Source organism: Aspergillus homomorphus (genome assembly GCF_003184865.1).
Source record: "Aspergillus homomorphus CBS 101889 unplaced genomic scaffold BO97scaffold_26, whole genome shotgun sequence".
Classification (NCBI taxonomy): domain Eukaryota; kingdom Fungi; phylum Ascomycota; class Eurotiomycetes; order Eurotiales; family Aspergillaceae; genus Aspergillus; species Aspergillus homomorphus.
Genome location: NW_020291912.1, coordinates 26687 through 41439, shown reverse-complemented (window position 1 = coordinate 41439; position 14753 = coordinate 26687). Strand labels below are relative to the sequence as shown.

At 52.8% G+C, this 14753-nt stretch overlaps 6 protein-coding genes across 6 annotated transcripts; 2 read left to right on the top strand and 4 right to left on the bottom strand.

The window, feature by feature from the left end:
- Nucleotides 1-230: 230 nt before the first annotated feature.
- BO97DRAFT_393233 (sterylglucosidase 1) lies at nt 231-3236 on the bottom strand. The gene is made up of 5 exons (XM_025693913.1): nt 3043-3236; nt 2414-2969; nt 1426-2357; nt 1062-1380; nt 231-1001 (listed from the first exon to the last, which is right to left on the bottom strand). Exons 2-5 carry the CDS (start codon nt 2795-2797, stop codon nt 348-350), a joined length of 2289 nt encoding a protein of 762 aa, XP_025549957.1. The 5' UTR covers nt 2798-2969; nt 3043-3236; the 3' UTR covers nt 231-347.
- Nucleotides 3237-3396: 160 nt separating this feature from the next.
- BO97DRAFT_478933 (SKI complex subunit tetratricopeptide repeat protein SKI3) lies at nt 3397-7921 on the top strand. Its single transcript, XM_025700658.1, has 3 exons — nt 3397-3551; nt 3614-3814; nt 3878-7921. The coding sequence occupies exons 1-3, from the start codon at nt 3436-3438 to the stop codon at nt 7851-7853; spliced, it is 4293 nt and encodes a 1430-aa protein (XP_025549956.1). The 5' UTR covers nt 3397-3435; the 3' UTR covers nt 7854-7921.
- On the bottom strand, nt 7894-8879 carry BO97DRAFT_113011 (OB fold domain-containing protein). The gene is made up of 2 exons (XM_025689919.1): nt 7975-8879; nt 7894-7899 (listed from the first exon to the last, which is right to left on the bottom strand). Exon 1 carries the CDS (start codon nt 8760-8762, stop codon nt 8010-8012), a length of 753 nt encoding a protein of 250 aa, XP_025549955.1. The 5' UTR covers nt 8763-8879; the 3' UTR covers nt 7894-7899; nt 7975-8009.
- Nucleotides 8880-8996: 117 nt separating this feature from the next.
- On the top strand, nt 8997-10238 carry BO97DRAFT_113006 (uncharacterized protein). The gene has a single exon (XM_025689918.1). The coding sequence runs from the start codon at nt 9178-9180 to the stop codon at nt 10066-10068; it is 891 nt and encodes a 296-aa protein (XP_025549954.1). The 5' UTR covers nt 8997-9177; the 3' UTR covers nt 10069-10238.
- A 170-nt stretch (nt 10239-10408) lies between these two features.
- Nucleotides 10409-11551, bottom strand: BO97DRAFT_435680 (DUF1917 domain-containing protein; the record flags this gene model as incomplete). The annotated part of the gene is made up of 3 exons (XM_025697744.1): nt 10409-11156; nt 11214-11403; nt 11500-11551. 3 exons carry the CDS (start codon nt 11549-11551, stop codon nt 10409-10411), a joined length of 990 nt encoding a protein of 329 aa, XP_025549953.1.
- A 960-nt stretch (nt 11552-12511) lies between these two features.
- Nucleotides 12512-13874, bottom strand: BO97DRAFT_454873 (pyridoxal phosphate-dependent aminotransferase; the record flags this gene model as incomplete). Its single annotated transcript, XM_025699124.1, has 4 exons — nt 12512-13213; nt 13270-13462; nt 13504-13768; nt 13803-13874. The coding sequence occupies 4 exons, from the start codon at nt 13872-13874 to the stop codon at nt 12577-12579; spliced, it is 1167 nt and encodes a 388-aa protein (XP_025549952.1). The 3' UTR covers nt 12512-12576.
- Between the last annotated feature and the right edge of the window lie 879 nt (nt 13875-14753).

The window sequence follows — 14753 nt, the reverse complement described above, 5'->3', positions numbered from 1 at the left end:
GATAGATAATCATCACTGAATCAGGCCCGCCTTCCCAGGAGAATTTTCCACGCGCTCCCGCTCCAATCACCACCCCCGCTACCCGGTCTTCACCGCTTCCTGGGGGTTTGAGGTTCTTATCGATAAGAGATCATTGAGTATTTATCCATGATTGTACGAGGATAAGTATTTCCCCTCACGGGTATTCAAATGATCTTAATATTCACTTACTTTATAATCAAGACATGAAACCATCATGAACACGCATCTCATCATTAGAGAAAAGAAAAAGAAATTGAAGTCACCCAGAACACGCTTGCATACAAAAGATAGGGTCCAAGAACCCGTGGCAGATGGGCATCATCTCATCACATCATACTGCACCCGCTACTCTGACATTGCTCCAGGTACGACAACTCATCACTCGACGAGGTGACAGACTCACCTGGCTTACGCTTGACCCCTTGGATTTTAATATCCTGATTCCCCACTGGATGCCACCAACGCAACCTTTGGACCTTGACCGAGTTGATCTCATTTGAGTCAAGGGTCCATTCTCCGCTACTGACAGAAACCACGGTGTGCCCTGCGGGGAAATGAAACTCAGGGATGTAGATCTCGGTCGCAGTCTCCTCACCCAGTGTTCTTTCGTTTCCGATCAACGACAACGTGAATGTGCAGTTTCGAAGGTCGAACATATATTTCGAAACCAACCCATTGGTATAGATTGGACTCGGTCGAACGAAGGCTTCCGCCGCACGGAACCCGAGCTTGTCCTCGTTGGACTGACTAAACTCCGAACTGATAGAGGGAGCCGACAGTGCACTCTTCAGATTGTCGGGGCCTATCGACTGATGTTGAAGATTGCCTTGACTTTCGGAATAGGCCGGTGAGTGAGGGTCGGTTTCCACCTGAGAGTCAGTCTCCAGGTCAGAGTATTTGCCACTTGGTAGCTCAAAATCATCGATCGAAAAGATCGATAGGTCCTCCCCATTCCAATTGTCGCCCCACTCATGATTGTTCTGCGTTACTTCTAGTCAGAAATAGATTCAGCTATCTTGGTGGCAGTATTGCTCGCTTACCGTGGTGGTATAAAGCCACAACGTGAAACCGTTCGCCGTGCTGCCCTCCAGCGCGAAGTGGTTCGCGTCCATAGCACTGACTTGGCTGCTGTAGTCACCAGTCTTGTACGCATGTTTGTCGTCCATGTCGTAAGGGATGCCAATTTCCGTGAAGATCATGGGATGGTTGCCCATGTATTTCAAACTCTCATCTCTCAAGAACTTCAGCTGATCACGCAAACAGTTGCGGATGGCCGTTTCTCCGATCTTGATCGCAAAGGCGGGTGTGAGATATTTGCCACGAAGGACCCCAATCACGTCCACATTATACAGTCGATTCCTATAGGGGTCAGCGGCGTTTAGAGACTGAGGCCAGATCACTTACCAGTGTTTCGTCAGCAACGTGAGACCATCGTAGTAGTGAGCCGCATGGATCATGTTGGGGTCATCGTCCACCGTCCCCTTCAAGTCAGGCGGGACCTCCATGACAGGAGGTTGGCAGAACAGGATTGCGCCGGGCCAAACGCTCCTGAGAGCGTCCCTATAAGCCCGATAGTGTTCCATAAAGTATGTATTGGTAAATACGTCGTAGTTCAAGGGTTCGCCCGTGCGGGGGTGTTTGGCGAAATAGTCCTTCTGCAGTAGTTGGTCGGATGACGGATCCCAGACGCCATGCTGAGCCCAAAGACATTCTCCTAGCTTCCAACCCGGGTCTCTTTTCCAGCCATACTTCTCATCATCGTAGTCTTCCGGCAGCCAAGCAGACTCACCCTCCGGGTCTACCAGTTCTCTGCCGGTCTGATGAGGGCCAAAGCCGCCAAAAGCCCAAGTTGTCTCCTCACAAGCCCGTCCCGACCCGGTGAGCATAGCCTGGAAAGCGGTAGGTGATGTGCCCAGTTGCAGTTGTTGATCGGGTGGGATCACGGAAATATCCTGGAACCCGATAAGACCTCGATGAGGTTCGTTCATGCTCTCCCACCCGATGACTACTTCGTTTTCGATATCCCCGGCCTCATGAATCTTCTGAGCAAAGTACCTGCATGCCGCGATGAAGTGACCCTGAAGATAATCCTGAATGTTCATACCATCTATGATTGCTTTGGGGGCGAAGTCTCGACCACCCCAGAACAATGTAAACATGGTTTGGCAGACCAGACGCGTATAGTTCGTGCTCCATATCATCTTCGGGAATTCAGCTGGGTCGTCATATGTGTTCTGCACCAGAGCTGCCTCTGTCTTCTTAAAAGATCGGGGATTGAACCCCGCCGCATAGAGAGTCCAGGCGGGCGCACCAGATCCTCCCGATAGTCTGGACCACTTCAAGCTATCAGCCACGACGACCCTGGTAGCCCGAAAGGGTCATAGAAACCTACCACATCCTGATGCGGGTCAAGGAAGATGAAGAAGTTGTATTGCTTCGCAACGCGGAGCACCTCGATGGTAAATGCAATCCATTCATCATCATACTTCCCGGGCCCTTCATGCTCAATCGCTTCCCATGTGTATATATATCTTATCGTGTTGTAGCCCCACTTGCGTAGTCTGGCGAAGTGGGTGTGTGCTTCGTCAATAGAAAAGGGCCGACCAACGAATGAGACATTATCGGCGTCGAAGAAGCTATCGGAGACGTAGGAAGGTGTGTCCGGATTCTTCGGGTATTTCGACTCTCCGGCGACGTTGATTCCTCTCAGGGTTATCTCCCGATTGTTCGCATCTTTCAGGGTTTGGCCATCGATTCGAAGCCGAAGAGGACCCATTTGCTCTCAGCTCCAAAACACAATTCCTGGCAAGGAAACGGAAGTAGATAGCTAGGTGATTGCGGACGTCCGCAAGGGCAGAACAAGGCGTAATAAGGGAGCGTCAAGATGGTGAAACTGGGAGAATGAGGGTTGCGAACCGAACCAAGCAGTACCCAAACAACTTGAATGACTAGGAGGCAAATATCAGTATCGACAGCAGACACAGCTGGACCAAGTGAGGTATCGATCACATCCGCGCTAACCTTGCAGGAACAGCTGGTTAATGGCTGGCGGCGGCGCCAGTTAAGAGCAAACGGCACTGGACTTGGCGTCTGAGGGGTCAAGTGAATAGAGAAGTCCCTCCTTATCCTGGTTCGTAGAATTCCGCACCACGCTGGATCTATTTGTTTTGCTCTAAATGAAACACGCAAACAGGCAGCGACAGCGACAACATCGAAACATCACTATGAAGTACGGAGGCAGCTGGCACTAGAGCGATAACGAAAGCCGGCCGGAAGCTCTGACGTACCTTTTCCCGCTTGGGTTTCCCCACACAAGCCCGCCCGGCCTTTTCTCAACCTGCTCCAATCTGCTGTTCACACCTCATCCTAGCAAATTGCCTGAGTCCGGCAAGGCCATGAAGCGATTGCCTCAGAATGGCAAGCAAATCGGCTCTTAAAGCAGTGCGCGCAGCGCTGGACTCGAAGGATTTCGAGCTTGCAGCCGAAAAAGCCCAAGAGATTGTGAAGAAAGACCCTCAAATCTACCATGCGTGCGAATTACCTCATCCCCTCACTCCGGCAGCTGCGCCTTCTAACCTCATGTGCTGGATAGAAACGTTTTCTTGGGCCTCGCGCTCGACAAACTCAATAAAAATGGTGAAGCAGAGGCAGCCTATCTTTCAGCCATCCGTGTGAAGGACAATGACAAGACAGCCTGGCAAGGTCTCATCAACCTGTACGAAAAACAAGGCGCGCATAAGCTTGATCAATATCGCGAGGCGGTGATAAAGCTTGGCTTGCTATTCGCTGAAGTGTACGTGTACAAATTTGCCCTTTGCCGGGCTTGTTTTTGGAGCTAGTTGCTGATTGAATTTAGTGACGACAAACATCGCTGTCAAGACCTTCTAGACAAGTATGTCGGTTTCGCGAAGAAGAACGGCTCCCGATCGCAATACAAGAAAGCTCTTGAACTACACCTCCCCTCATCCCCGCTCTACGATTACCTCCAAGGAAGAATCCCTCACCCTTCCCATACCTACCTCCGTTTGATCGAGATCACCGAAGCGGAAGAGAAGGAGTTCATAAACCGGGAAATAGGCGAGAGACGTACTCGTCTCGGCGCGAAAATCGACCAGGTTACATTAGAGGTCAAGAGGGAGGCGTTCAAGCGTAGCGAGCTCGAACAGCTCTATCGTGGGATTGTAGACTGGTCTCACGACGACCAGGTCCGACGCACCTACGAGGAGAAGTCTCTACAGCGCGCATATGACTTCCTTGCAGTTCTTCCAGCAAATGAAAAGGATGCCAAGCGAGTGGAGGTCGTACAGGCTGCTCGTGACATGGTTATCATCAAACATCCTTTCGAATTAGCCTGGAAGATCGTGCTCGAGTGGCATGACATTCAGGATTTCCGGGAATGGGATCGTAACTTTCTCGACGACTTCATTGAGTTCTTTCCCGAAGATGGGCTCTCTAAAGTTCTCAAGGGATTCCTTGCTAGCGATATCTCGCCATTTCCAAAGGAAACCAAGGAAGAAGAAGAAGAAGAGTCTAAGCAAGCCAAGGGTAGCAAAGATCCCAAAGCGGAAGAACACGAGTCCGACGACAACAATGGCGAGGCCAATGAACTGGCTGTACAAGATCATCTCCTTTTGATGGTCGAAGGTCTTGAGACATCATCCACATCCATCGTGGCCCATCGGATCGTGGGGGAGCTCTATCTCGCGCTTGAAGAGTACGAAAGCGCCGCAGATATCTGCCGCAAGGGTCTCCGAAATGTGCAGGATGTAATCAAACGGGCGGGACTTGATCTCGTAAACACCACCGATGCGATCAATATCATGCTTGCCAATTCCCTCATCTATTATCAGTCCCCGCGTCATCACCCGGAGGCGAAAGCCATCTTTGAAGGGATCTTGAAACGGAAACCGACCTCGACGAGCTGTCTGCTTGGCATCGGCCTCATTCTCGAGGTTGATGAGGATTACCCAGAGGCTGTGAACTTTCTGGAACGTGCACTGGCGCGGGATCCATCAAATATCAAGGTTCGCGGAGAGCTTTCCTGGTGCAGGGCGCTCAACGGTGACCTTGAATCTGGTCTCGAGGGTCTCCGGGAGGTGCTCTCAGATCTCCAGGAGGCGCAATCGGAAAACCGAGACTTTAAGGCCGAGATCTACTATCGGATAGGATACTGTCAGTGGGAGATCGATCCCTCGCCGGCGGCCCGCAAGGATCGCGACGGTGCTTATGCCAGTTTCCTTGCTTCGATCAAGACTAACATGAACTTCGCTCCTGCCTATACCAGCCTTGGATTGTACTTTGCAGATTACAAGAAAGACAGGACGCGAGCCAAGAGATGTTTCCACAAAGCCTTTGAACTGTCTCCGTCAGAGATCGAAGCCGCAGAGAGGCTGGCACGCACTTTTGCCAACCAGCGGGATTGGGATCTCGTCGAAGCCGTTGCTCAGCGCGTGGTGGATTCAGGCAAAGCCAAACCAGCTCCGGGCTCGAAGCGGAAAGGCTACAGTTGGCCCTACGCAGCTTTGGGCACTGTTCAGATCAACAAACAACAATATCCCAAGAGCATCGTGTCGTTCCAGGCAGCGTTGAGAATCTCGCCTAATGATTACCATTCGTGGGTCGGCTTGGGCGAGAGCTACCATCACTCTGGACGGTATATCGCTGCGACCAAAGCATTCGAGCACGCACAGGCTTTGGAGGAGACGCTCTCGAACTCTGACAAAGAGCAGATCTGGTTTGCGAGGTACATGCTTGCAAACGTCAAACGGGAGCTGGGTGAGTATGAGGACGCCATTGCTAGGTACGAGGATGTGTTGAAAGTCAGGCCAACCGAGATCGGAGTTTTGATTGCCTTGCTTCAGACGCTTACCGAAAGTTCCTGGAAGAGTCTGGAACTGGGACGGTACAATGACTGCATCGAACTTGCACGGCAAGGGGTTATGATAGCAAAGTCACTCGCTATGGAGAGAGTCGACATATTCAACCTCTGGAAGGGCATTGGAGACGCATGCAGCCTGTTCTCATACGTGAAATCAAAGGCAGACAGACTACCGATCGACGAGCTGCAGAATCTACTCACAGCCCAACTGGAGCCATCGGCCCTGGACATCATGACTGATGTTGACCAAGTGGGTGCGGAGTCCCTTGTGTCGCTAACAGCCGAGGATGAAAGCACTAGCCCGTCAAATAAATGCCTATATGCCGCAATCCTAGCCTACAAGCGTGCCATCCAGGTCTCACTCCGCGATACTCATGCTCAGGCCGTTGCTTGGTACAACCTAGGTTGGGCGGAATACAGAGCCTACAGGAGTTTGATGCTCAGCTCGACCTCCGAGAACAAGAAACAAACTCGCAAATTCGCCAAGGCGGCCATGCGTTGCTTCAAGCGTGCCATTGAACTGGAAGCCGGAAACTCCGAATTCTGGAATGCACTTGGTGTGGTGACGACAAACATGAGTCCCAAGGTTGCTCAGCATGCGTTTGTACGAAGTCTGCACCTGAACGACCGCAGTGCTCAGGTTTGGACGAACCTCGGAACGCTATATCTCCTTCATAATGATATTCAGCTAGCCAACGAGGCCTTCACCCGGGCGCAGTCTACCGATCCTGATTACGCTCCGGCCTGGGTTGGCCAGGGCTTGCTTGCTCTTTTGTTCGGCGATAGGCGGGAAGCAAGAGGTTTATTCGAGCACGCCTTCGACATTTCCAGCTCGTCATCCCGTTTGCCCAAGAAGCATTATACAATGAGCTTGTTCGACCATCTACTGTCCGATTCTTCTATTTCCAACGAGATCTCGCAACTTATCCAGCCATTCTTCGCCCTCCACCAGCTCTCCAGCCAAGAGCCTTCCGATCTGCCTTTCGTCCACCTTTCTTCCCTTCTGGCGGAGCGAATTGGCGAGTTTTCTGATGCTGAAGTGAGCTTGCGGACTGTGTGTGCAGGCATGGAGGCCGAATATGAAGTTTCGGAGTCAGCGGCATCCCTCTCTCGATATGCGCAGGCCAACGCAGATATCGCTCGTGTCCTTCTCGCTCGTCACGAGTACGAAGAAGCTGCCGAGAAGGCAGAAACAGCACTGATGCTTTCTGGTGAAGAAGATGCAGAGAAGTTTGATCCCGAGACAAACAAGAGACTGCGCCTGTCCGCTCATTTGACGGCTGGATTGGCACACTACTACTTGAAGTCCATGGATAATGCTATCGATATGTTCCGCGATGCGCTTGGAGAGGCGGACAACGCTCCCGAGGTGGTTTGTCTCCTGGCGCAAGTACTGTGGGCCAAGGGCGGAGAAGAGGAACGAGGCGTCGCTCGCCAGCAGCTGTTTGCCTGTGTTGAAGAGTACCCTGACCACATCGGCGCCGTCACCCTTCTCGGAGCTATTGCGCTACTGGACGATGATAAGGATGCTGTCGAAGCTGTCGAATCCGATCTCCGCAATATGATCACTCGTGATGATATCGAGATCCACGAGCGGGGTAGGCTGATCAAGCTCCTCACTGCGGTGTCTACTCTGGGATACGCGGAAAACGCAGATATTCCGGAAGATATCAGGCGGATTGGAGAGGCCACAGCGGCAGTGATGAGATCGCCCGCCGAACCACAAGGCTGGGTAGAGTTGTCATCGGCTACACATGAGCTGTACCCGGCTGAGATGGCCGTCAAGAGGGCCTTGCGGAGCATCCCTCCGCACAGCAACCTGGAAGCTGTGGATCTCGCTGCTGCATACGCACAGACCGGAAAAGCGAGCGACGCATTGCGGGCCATTATGGTCGCACCGTGGCAACAAGGCGGATGGGAAGAGCTGGATCATGCAGTGTCGACGATCGAGTAGTAGCTGCTGCGTTTACTCCACATACAAGCTGTGATTAGATGAAGACCTGGCTCAAGCGTATTAGATAGAAACGAATGATGAGACAAAAAAAGACACGACAGAGAGTAAAGAAGAAGCATACCACAATGCAACAATTCCGCCCGAAACAGCGGCATTTCACCCTGTCTGACCCTCACCTTGCATCTCCGTAATCCTCGCCAACAACCTAGCTTTCCGTCCCTCTTTCCACGCCAGGTCCATCCCCTCAATCTTCCCGCCGAGCAGCTTCACACAGTCCGGCGAGAGGAGGATCATCCCTCTAGCCACGGTGGCATTACGTATGACCATCTTCGCCCCAATCGCCAGCTTAGCCACAGATATCCCCTGCACGCGCTTTAACTCAATCCCCACGGCCCTTGTCCCAGCCGCATCCTGAACAATCAACCGATGCGGCCCATGGCTCTCATTCTCGGATGCAGGGCCAGCAGCATCATTCGCCGGGCCACCACCGCCCCCTCCGTCCTCATTATCGTCGTCGCCAACATTCACCGCGCGCACAATCTCCCGGCCGCGGACCGCTTCCCCGCGCTCCACGCGCTCCATCGCCTCAACCTGGCCCCAGAGACTCGTACCGATGTCCTCGATATCCAGCACCTGGACAGGGATGGGGCCCTGCAGCCGTCTTTCCTGCACGGTGGGGTCGAAGATATCGGTTGGGAGCAGCGTCGAGGGGTTCGTGGTCTGGAGCGAGTCGCGGAAGTCGGAAGCCAGGACGCGGAAGAGCGCGGTTTGGATCAAGGCTGAGACGGGGACGTTGCGCTGCAGCGCTGTCGAGGAGGAGGACATGAAGCTGTGCAGCCAGGTTGGGGAGACCGGGAGGGCCTTGGTGGTTTGGAGCTGCGCGGCGATTTGGGTTTGCGCGTCGGCCATTTTCACGGTGTGACAAGGAATGGTTGTATAAGGTAGTGGGGAGGCGGTTTAGGTAGAGGCGAGGAGCATGGCTGGCTTGGAATTGTGTGTTTGTGCTGAGTGAGGGGAAGAAACAGGGGAGGGGAAGTAAATTTGGAGAAAATTGGTTGGTTTGCGGTGATGCGGAGGGGGAATCCGGGGAGATTGACCGCCTGGACGTACGGCGGCGGGCGGGACTCTCAACCTTAACTTCTCCTTATCGACAATTCAATAAGAACAACAACTACTACTACTATAGCCTTGGAACTCTCTTGCCTTTCCCTTGTCGATTCCGTATCTCCTTTTTTTTCTGATAGCGGGTTTGTGAGCTTCAAGTATTCTCATTGCTCGCATAGCGTCACGACTGTACAGTTCTACTACCATACGCCCACCCACCATGTCGACCCTCTCCTCCCCCCGGCCATCAATTGCATCCTCGCGGGCACACTCTCCCACCCCGACCTCCTCCCACCGTCCCTCCCTAGATACACTGAACACCAACCTCGGCAACGGGGGCCTCAGCGCCTCATCAACCCCATCCACAGCCCGAGCCGTCTCGCCCTCACTCCACCTGCGCCGCAACCGCGCCGCCCTCCGCGACTATTACAATCTCCGGCCCTCCGATGCCGCCGGCGCCGCCGGCGCGGGGCGCCGTTCACGCAGTATTCCACGTCAGAGCGAAGGCGGCGATGCGCCTGCGGCGCACAACCCCTCCGTCGTGGCGACGGGCACGGAGCTCGACAGCCCGGACTTCGACCCCCAGCGCTACGTCAACCAACTCCTGGCGACCTCGTCGCTGTCCACCGTCCTCAAAGCCGAGAACACTCTCGTGGGCGACATCCGCACTCTTGATAGTGAGCGGAAGGCCCTCGTGTACGATAACTACTCCAAGTTGATCCGGGCGGTGGAGACCATCGGCAAGATGCGGCGCAGCATGGATGAGCGCGGGGCGCCGTTGACCATGACCAAGACTCTGGGGCCGGCGATTGCGTTCGTGGCGGAGACGGCCGGCGGGTTGATTCAGGAGGGCGAGGAGCAGCAGCGTCGGATCCGGGAGGCCAAGGCGGAGGATGGCACTGAGCGGAGGAAGGTTGAGAGGATGACGGTGCAGTGGGTGTTGGGGGCGCCGGAGAGGTTGGAGAAGCTGGTTGCTGAGGGGAAGACGGCGGAGGCGGAGAAGGATTGGGAGGAAGTGCGGGCGTTGTTGGCCAAGTGGGAGGGTGTCAAAGGTGTGGCTCAGGTGAGGGAGGCTTGCGAAAAGGTGATGGAGAGGGAAGAGTCGTCTTGAGATGGACGTCAGTACGAGATGCGCTAGAAGCTTGATTGCCCGCCCCTGTGGCTCAACTTTGAGGAGCCAAAGGCGCGGGCAGCGTGTCGGCCCTCAGGCTTGCGAGGAGACGAATGACAAGCTGGCCTACATTGTTCGGAACTGAGCCGGATTGTTTATCGGCTTCGTGAATCGGTCACCGGATTATACTACGGAATTAGGACATATCCTTACAACCTGCTGTCAGCCCCCGGCCCAAGCTATGGTCCAATGCTTCCATAACTATCGTGAAACAACCCACTCATGTACACGTTCTGTACCAACAACTCAAACATACAGCATCGCAACACAGACTCACATCTCATCTCGCGTCTCGCAACACATCCCGACTCGAAAATCGACTTGCTTTCAATCCCCAGGGATTGTTCGCCATAATCTCTAGATGGGTGAACGCATCGATTTTGTAATATATGGGGCTTTCTTCCCTTTTCACCAGCCCCAACTCCACCATCTGTCTGAGCACGCGCGCCACATCCTCCCGATCTTCATGATCGTGGGTGTAAATGGCGACCAGCCGCGCCCTTCCCTGTCCATCATCCGTGGCGACCTTGGCCCCAAAGCCCAACTCTCCACGAGCAGTTGCCTCAGCCACCACAGCCCAGACCTCATCCACCCGGTCTGCCGTGATGAACAGCATCCACTTCCCCGACACGACACCCGTCAGCCTCGCCAGGGCAAAAAGCTCTCTCTCCAGTTCCTGCCGTCGAAGGAGCAACGCCCGCGTTGCCGCTTGCTTCGAACCCGTCGCGGCCCTGTCTCGCTGCAACTGCAACGCCGCTTTGTCGTTCTCGAATCTGTGTAACGCTCTTGTCCCGTCAGTCACCAGCCTGGCAGTATCAGCCTGGCGGAGCCTTTGTCCGGGTGCAGAGACGTAAATCCACGGTCCCACCGCATCAGCGGGGGTATTTGAAGGTGTCAACCCAGTCGCCGTTTGGGAGGATGTGCGTTTCGCATTGCACTCCGAGGAGATATCCATCATGTTTGTGTCTTCGTCCTCCGCTTTCACCGAGTCGTTGGTATGCGAAGGAATTCTGCCCCGTGGTGGATAGCTGTAACACCTTGGAGCGGCGTCGCCCGCCTCCTCTTCTTGCTTAATCATAGTAGACATCTCAACTTCTTGCACACTTGTATCCGTCATTTTTTTCTTCTCTTCTTCTTCTTCTCTTTTCTTTACATTCAACGCCTTCCGGCGAATAGTGTTCAGCGAATACGGATAGATAAGTTCCCAGTACTCATAAGGGTTGTATCGCGCGACGAGATCTTCAAGCCGGCCGACTTCGTCGTCGCTGTCATCACCTATTCTAAATATCAGTATCAAGACTTCTTCCCTCCGAAACCGACTCCCAAAGAAACCGACCAACCCGACGGGCAAAAGAATAGGCACCAACATACCGTAAAAACTCGACTCATCCGACAACTCAGCAACCGCCACGTCCCCATCCATAGCGGGCGGACCTCTCGTATCTAAACCGTCCTTCTTTGTTGATGGTTCACAGCGACGCAAAACACGACTGTGGCTGTGTTTCTGTGGGGGGGGTCCGCTGTAATCCAGACAAGGAAATGGGTTGAAGAATGAAAATAGAGAAGAGAAGACAGACAGACTTACAAGAAGATACTAAGTAAAAAGTGGGACTTGGCTAGTCACAAACATGACGCAATCTTAATTTGCGGCTCATATTCCTCTACGTACTGTCCAATTCTATGGGATGTTTAGTCGTTTGCCGGTTGGATGTTTGGTGATATGATACTTAGACTCGTCGACTTTCAGGGGTTCCCCACTTCACGCTACGCTTGCGATACATACATGCATCTGCGCACGCCGGCGTTTGCGCTCTGGTGCTTCTTCGTCGCACATGGTGTATATGGTATTCTTAGATTTAGGGATTGGAACGAGTACAGGTAGTCAGGGTGGTACAATTTGCTGTTTGTTTGTTTGTTTGTTTGTTTATGTGCGTATTCCTGCTTTTGCTCTCTTGCACTCTTGGTGACTGTCTGTTGGGATTTGGGTTAGCGTCTTTGTTGCTTGTACTGTATTTCTCTAGGTAAACGGAAATCTAGGTTCGTTGTAGTTAGAAGTATTGGATCACTGGAGACCTGGCAAGGCGATGGTAAGAGTCATGTGGAAAAAATAATTTATATTCTGGTTAGAAGTATAACATTGGATGGCTGGATAGGAGCATGGTTCAATATGGGACAGATAATAACAGCTATGCATATTGTACTAGAGAGATAATGTTATATGCGGACAACCGAACAATAGCACACTGTCAGTGAGCAAAGTAACTAGGAAAGACATTTTGTCGTGTATATATAATGGTAGGCGATGTCTCTGGGCTTGAATGCAGACTTCTGCTTCCTAACTTGCAAATAACTGCGTATTATATCTACTAATCGATAGTAAGAACATCATTGGTGTAAATCAACCAGATCCAAGATTCCAGCCGGAGATATAACCTAATTCAACTTGGATTAGGAATGAAGAGCTCGGACGATCCGCTGTAGTCCCTCGTCGAGCTGCTCGCGGTGCTGAGAAAACGTGATGCGGAACCATCCAGGCTGCTCACCACCGAAATCATCGCCGTTCCCAAGATGCAGCTTATATGAGTTCAACTTCTGCATCAGTTCGCCAGAGGCCTCTCTTGTCGTAACGTCGCTGGTTTCGGGTGAATAACCAGGTTGAATCCTCAGATACGGCGTCAACAGATCACACCAGACGTCAAAGGCGGCATTCGACCCTCGAGCGAAAGGGATCCCATGGGCGTCGAGGAATGTAACCACATAAGCATAAGATTCAGCCAATCTTTGGCCATTCTCTCTGGTATAGCCGTCCATAAACTCTTCATCCTCGAGGACCATCGCTACGAGAGAGTCAGTCAACCCCGAAATCGAGCTATATTGGCCGACGTCCCGTACCGATTCAAGCAAGTCTGGATTGCCCGGGGAAATGACCACCTCAAGCCGCAATCCGTTCGACCCGAACTCTTTGCTGACGCACCACAATACTTGAACCAGACTCGGGTCGATAATGCCGTCAGTTTCGATGGAGAGAACCGAGGTGGTCTCATCCTGGCCGTGTCGCCAAACAGACAAGGCGTAAATCTCGTCACTGATCAAATGAACTCCATATCCCTGACAGTGCTTTATAGCTCGATCAGATAGGACCGAGAGTAGCACCGGCCCAGCGGGTTGTGTGAGTTGCAGAGCATGATAGCGCGGATAGGGCAGCCCTGCCCCCCGGAGCGTACGATAGTGTCTTCGTATCGGGACACTGCGGGGACGCTGAGAGGGTCACCGCCTTCGAAGCTGACGGGGACGAGCTTGGCCGCTGGCCGGAGGGAAACGTCTTTGCCGAATGCTCGGTAGTATGGGCGACCAGGATGCCCTCGCCCGGGTCACAGATCGCCCACGAGCAATGCTCGATTGCTGAGGTCACTCCATTGGTGGTGATAAGTTGCGAGGGCTGGAGATGCTTTGCAGGGTGGAAATAGTGGTTGAAGAACCGTGCGATTGCAGTCTTCAATCGGACAGGTCCGGTGATGGTATCGCCCAACGAGAGGCACCGCACTGTAGCATCGGCATTGGTGTTCATGCGCTGTAGGAGCTGCTCCTGCATCAGAGAGTTGTCGGCAAGTCCGAGCGAGACATAACCGTGTGGGCTCGTCTTAGGATGCCAGAGATCATTGAAGGTGTCCCACAGAGCATTGCTGGTGTTTTTTCAGCGACGTTGTTGCCCTCTGCGATAGACGAGACGCAGGGTGGTGTGACATGTCGTAGTCTAATGGGGGCGATGTGTGATGCACGATGCTGGTCTAATGGAGTATAGAATGCATTGAACGAAGCAGCGAATAGTGCAGATGGACGAACCCATCTCTTATATGCCGGTTGAATCCATCCTGGAGGTCGCTATAGAATATACTTCGTATCTGGATCAAACCTAAAGCCCGCGGGCTCGGGGGTCACTCCCCTTTGCGGCTAGCTGATTACCTAGACGAGTATAGTATCGTACAGTAGTAATGAAGTGGTAAAATCAAGTAAAGTGGATTGCATCGCCGTGCGCCTTCCAACAACATGCTCATCTCTACATCCCTCCAGCACATTGAACAGAGATGTCGCCCAAAAATTCTTGTTTTCCTTTTGCTGGTTCATGAGGCTCGAATGAACCTCACCTTGTCTAAATATAGATCTGCAGTGCAGGTACCACCTCAGGCTCAATCTACTGCTAACTGAATTAGGAAGTTGTAACAGGTGGGTCTACATGGCCGGACCAAGAAGCTATACCATATGGGTCCCAGGATTGCTTAAAATGACAGGCGGCCGAAGCATCGGACTTACTAGCCCGTTTGGGCCTAACCAAGGGTTCAGGTAAAGTTTCCGTTTTCATCAATACAGTAAAATACCCAGCGCGGTAGGGCTGGCTAGAGAACAGCTCCAGGGAAGAATATCTGGCTTCTACGCCTTCGATCAGTCCTCAATTGTGCCTATATCTATCATTAAACACACAGTCAAGACTATCGACTCTATCTACCACGGACTCAGCCCCAGAAATGGTCAATGGCCTCACAACTTTCGGTTCAGCCGGAGACATCTCATCTACTATGCCACAAAATACCTCGACCTAGGGTTAGAGTCAACCGCTGAGGGCATGA

Excerpts from the sequence above, each read along its gene's own strand:
- BO97DRAFT_113011 (XM_025689919.1), bottom strand. The coding sequence starts at position 8,762 with ATGGCCGACGCGCAAACCCAAATCGCCGCGCAGCTCCAAACCACCAAG.
- BO97DRAFT_393233 (XM_025693913.1), bottom strand. The coding sequence starts at position 2,797 with ATGGGTCCTCTTCGGCTTCGAATCGATGGCCAAACCCTGAAAGATGCG. Across the intron at positions 2,358-2,413 it reads TTGACCCGCATCAGGATGTG|TGGTCCAGACTATCGGGAGG; the intron begins GTAGGTTTCTAT and ends GATAGCTTGAAG. Across the intron at positions 1,381-1,425 it reads ACGTTGCTGACGAAACACTG|GAATCGACTGTATAATGTGG; the intron begins GTAAGTGATCTG and ends TGACCCCTATAG.
- BO97DRAFT_113006 (XM_025689918.1), top strand. The coding sequence starts at position 9,178 with ATGTCGACCCTCTCCTCCCCCCGGCCATCAATTGCATCCTCGCGGGCA.
- BO97DRAFT_478933 (XM_025700658.1), top strand. The coding sequence starts at position 3,436 with ATGGCAAGCAAATCGGCTCTTAAAGCAGTGCGCGCAGCGCTGGACTCG. Across the intron at positions 3,552-3,613 it reads GACCCTCAAATCTACCATGC|AAACGTTTTCTTGGGCCTCG; the intron begins GTGCGAATTACC and ends TGTGCTGGATAG. Across the intron at positions 3,815-3,877 it reads GGCTTGCTATTCGCTGAAGT|TGACGACAAACATCGCTGTC; the intron begins GTACGTGTACAA and ends GATTGAATTTAG.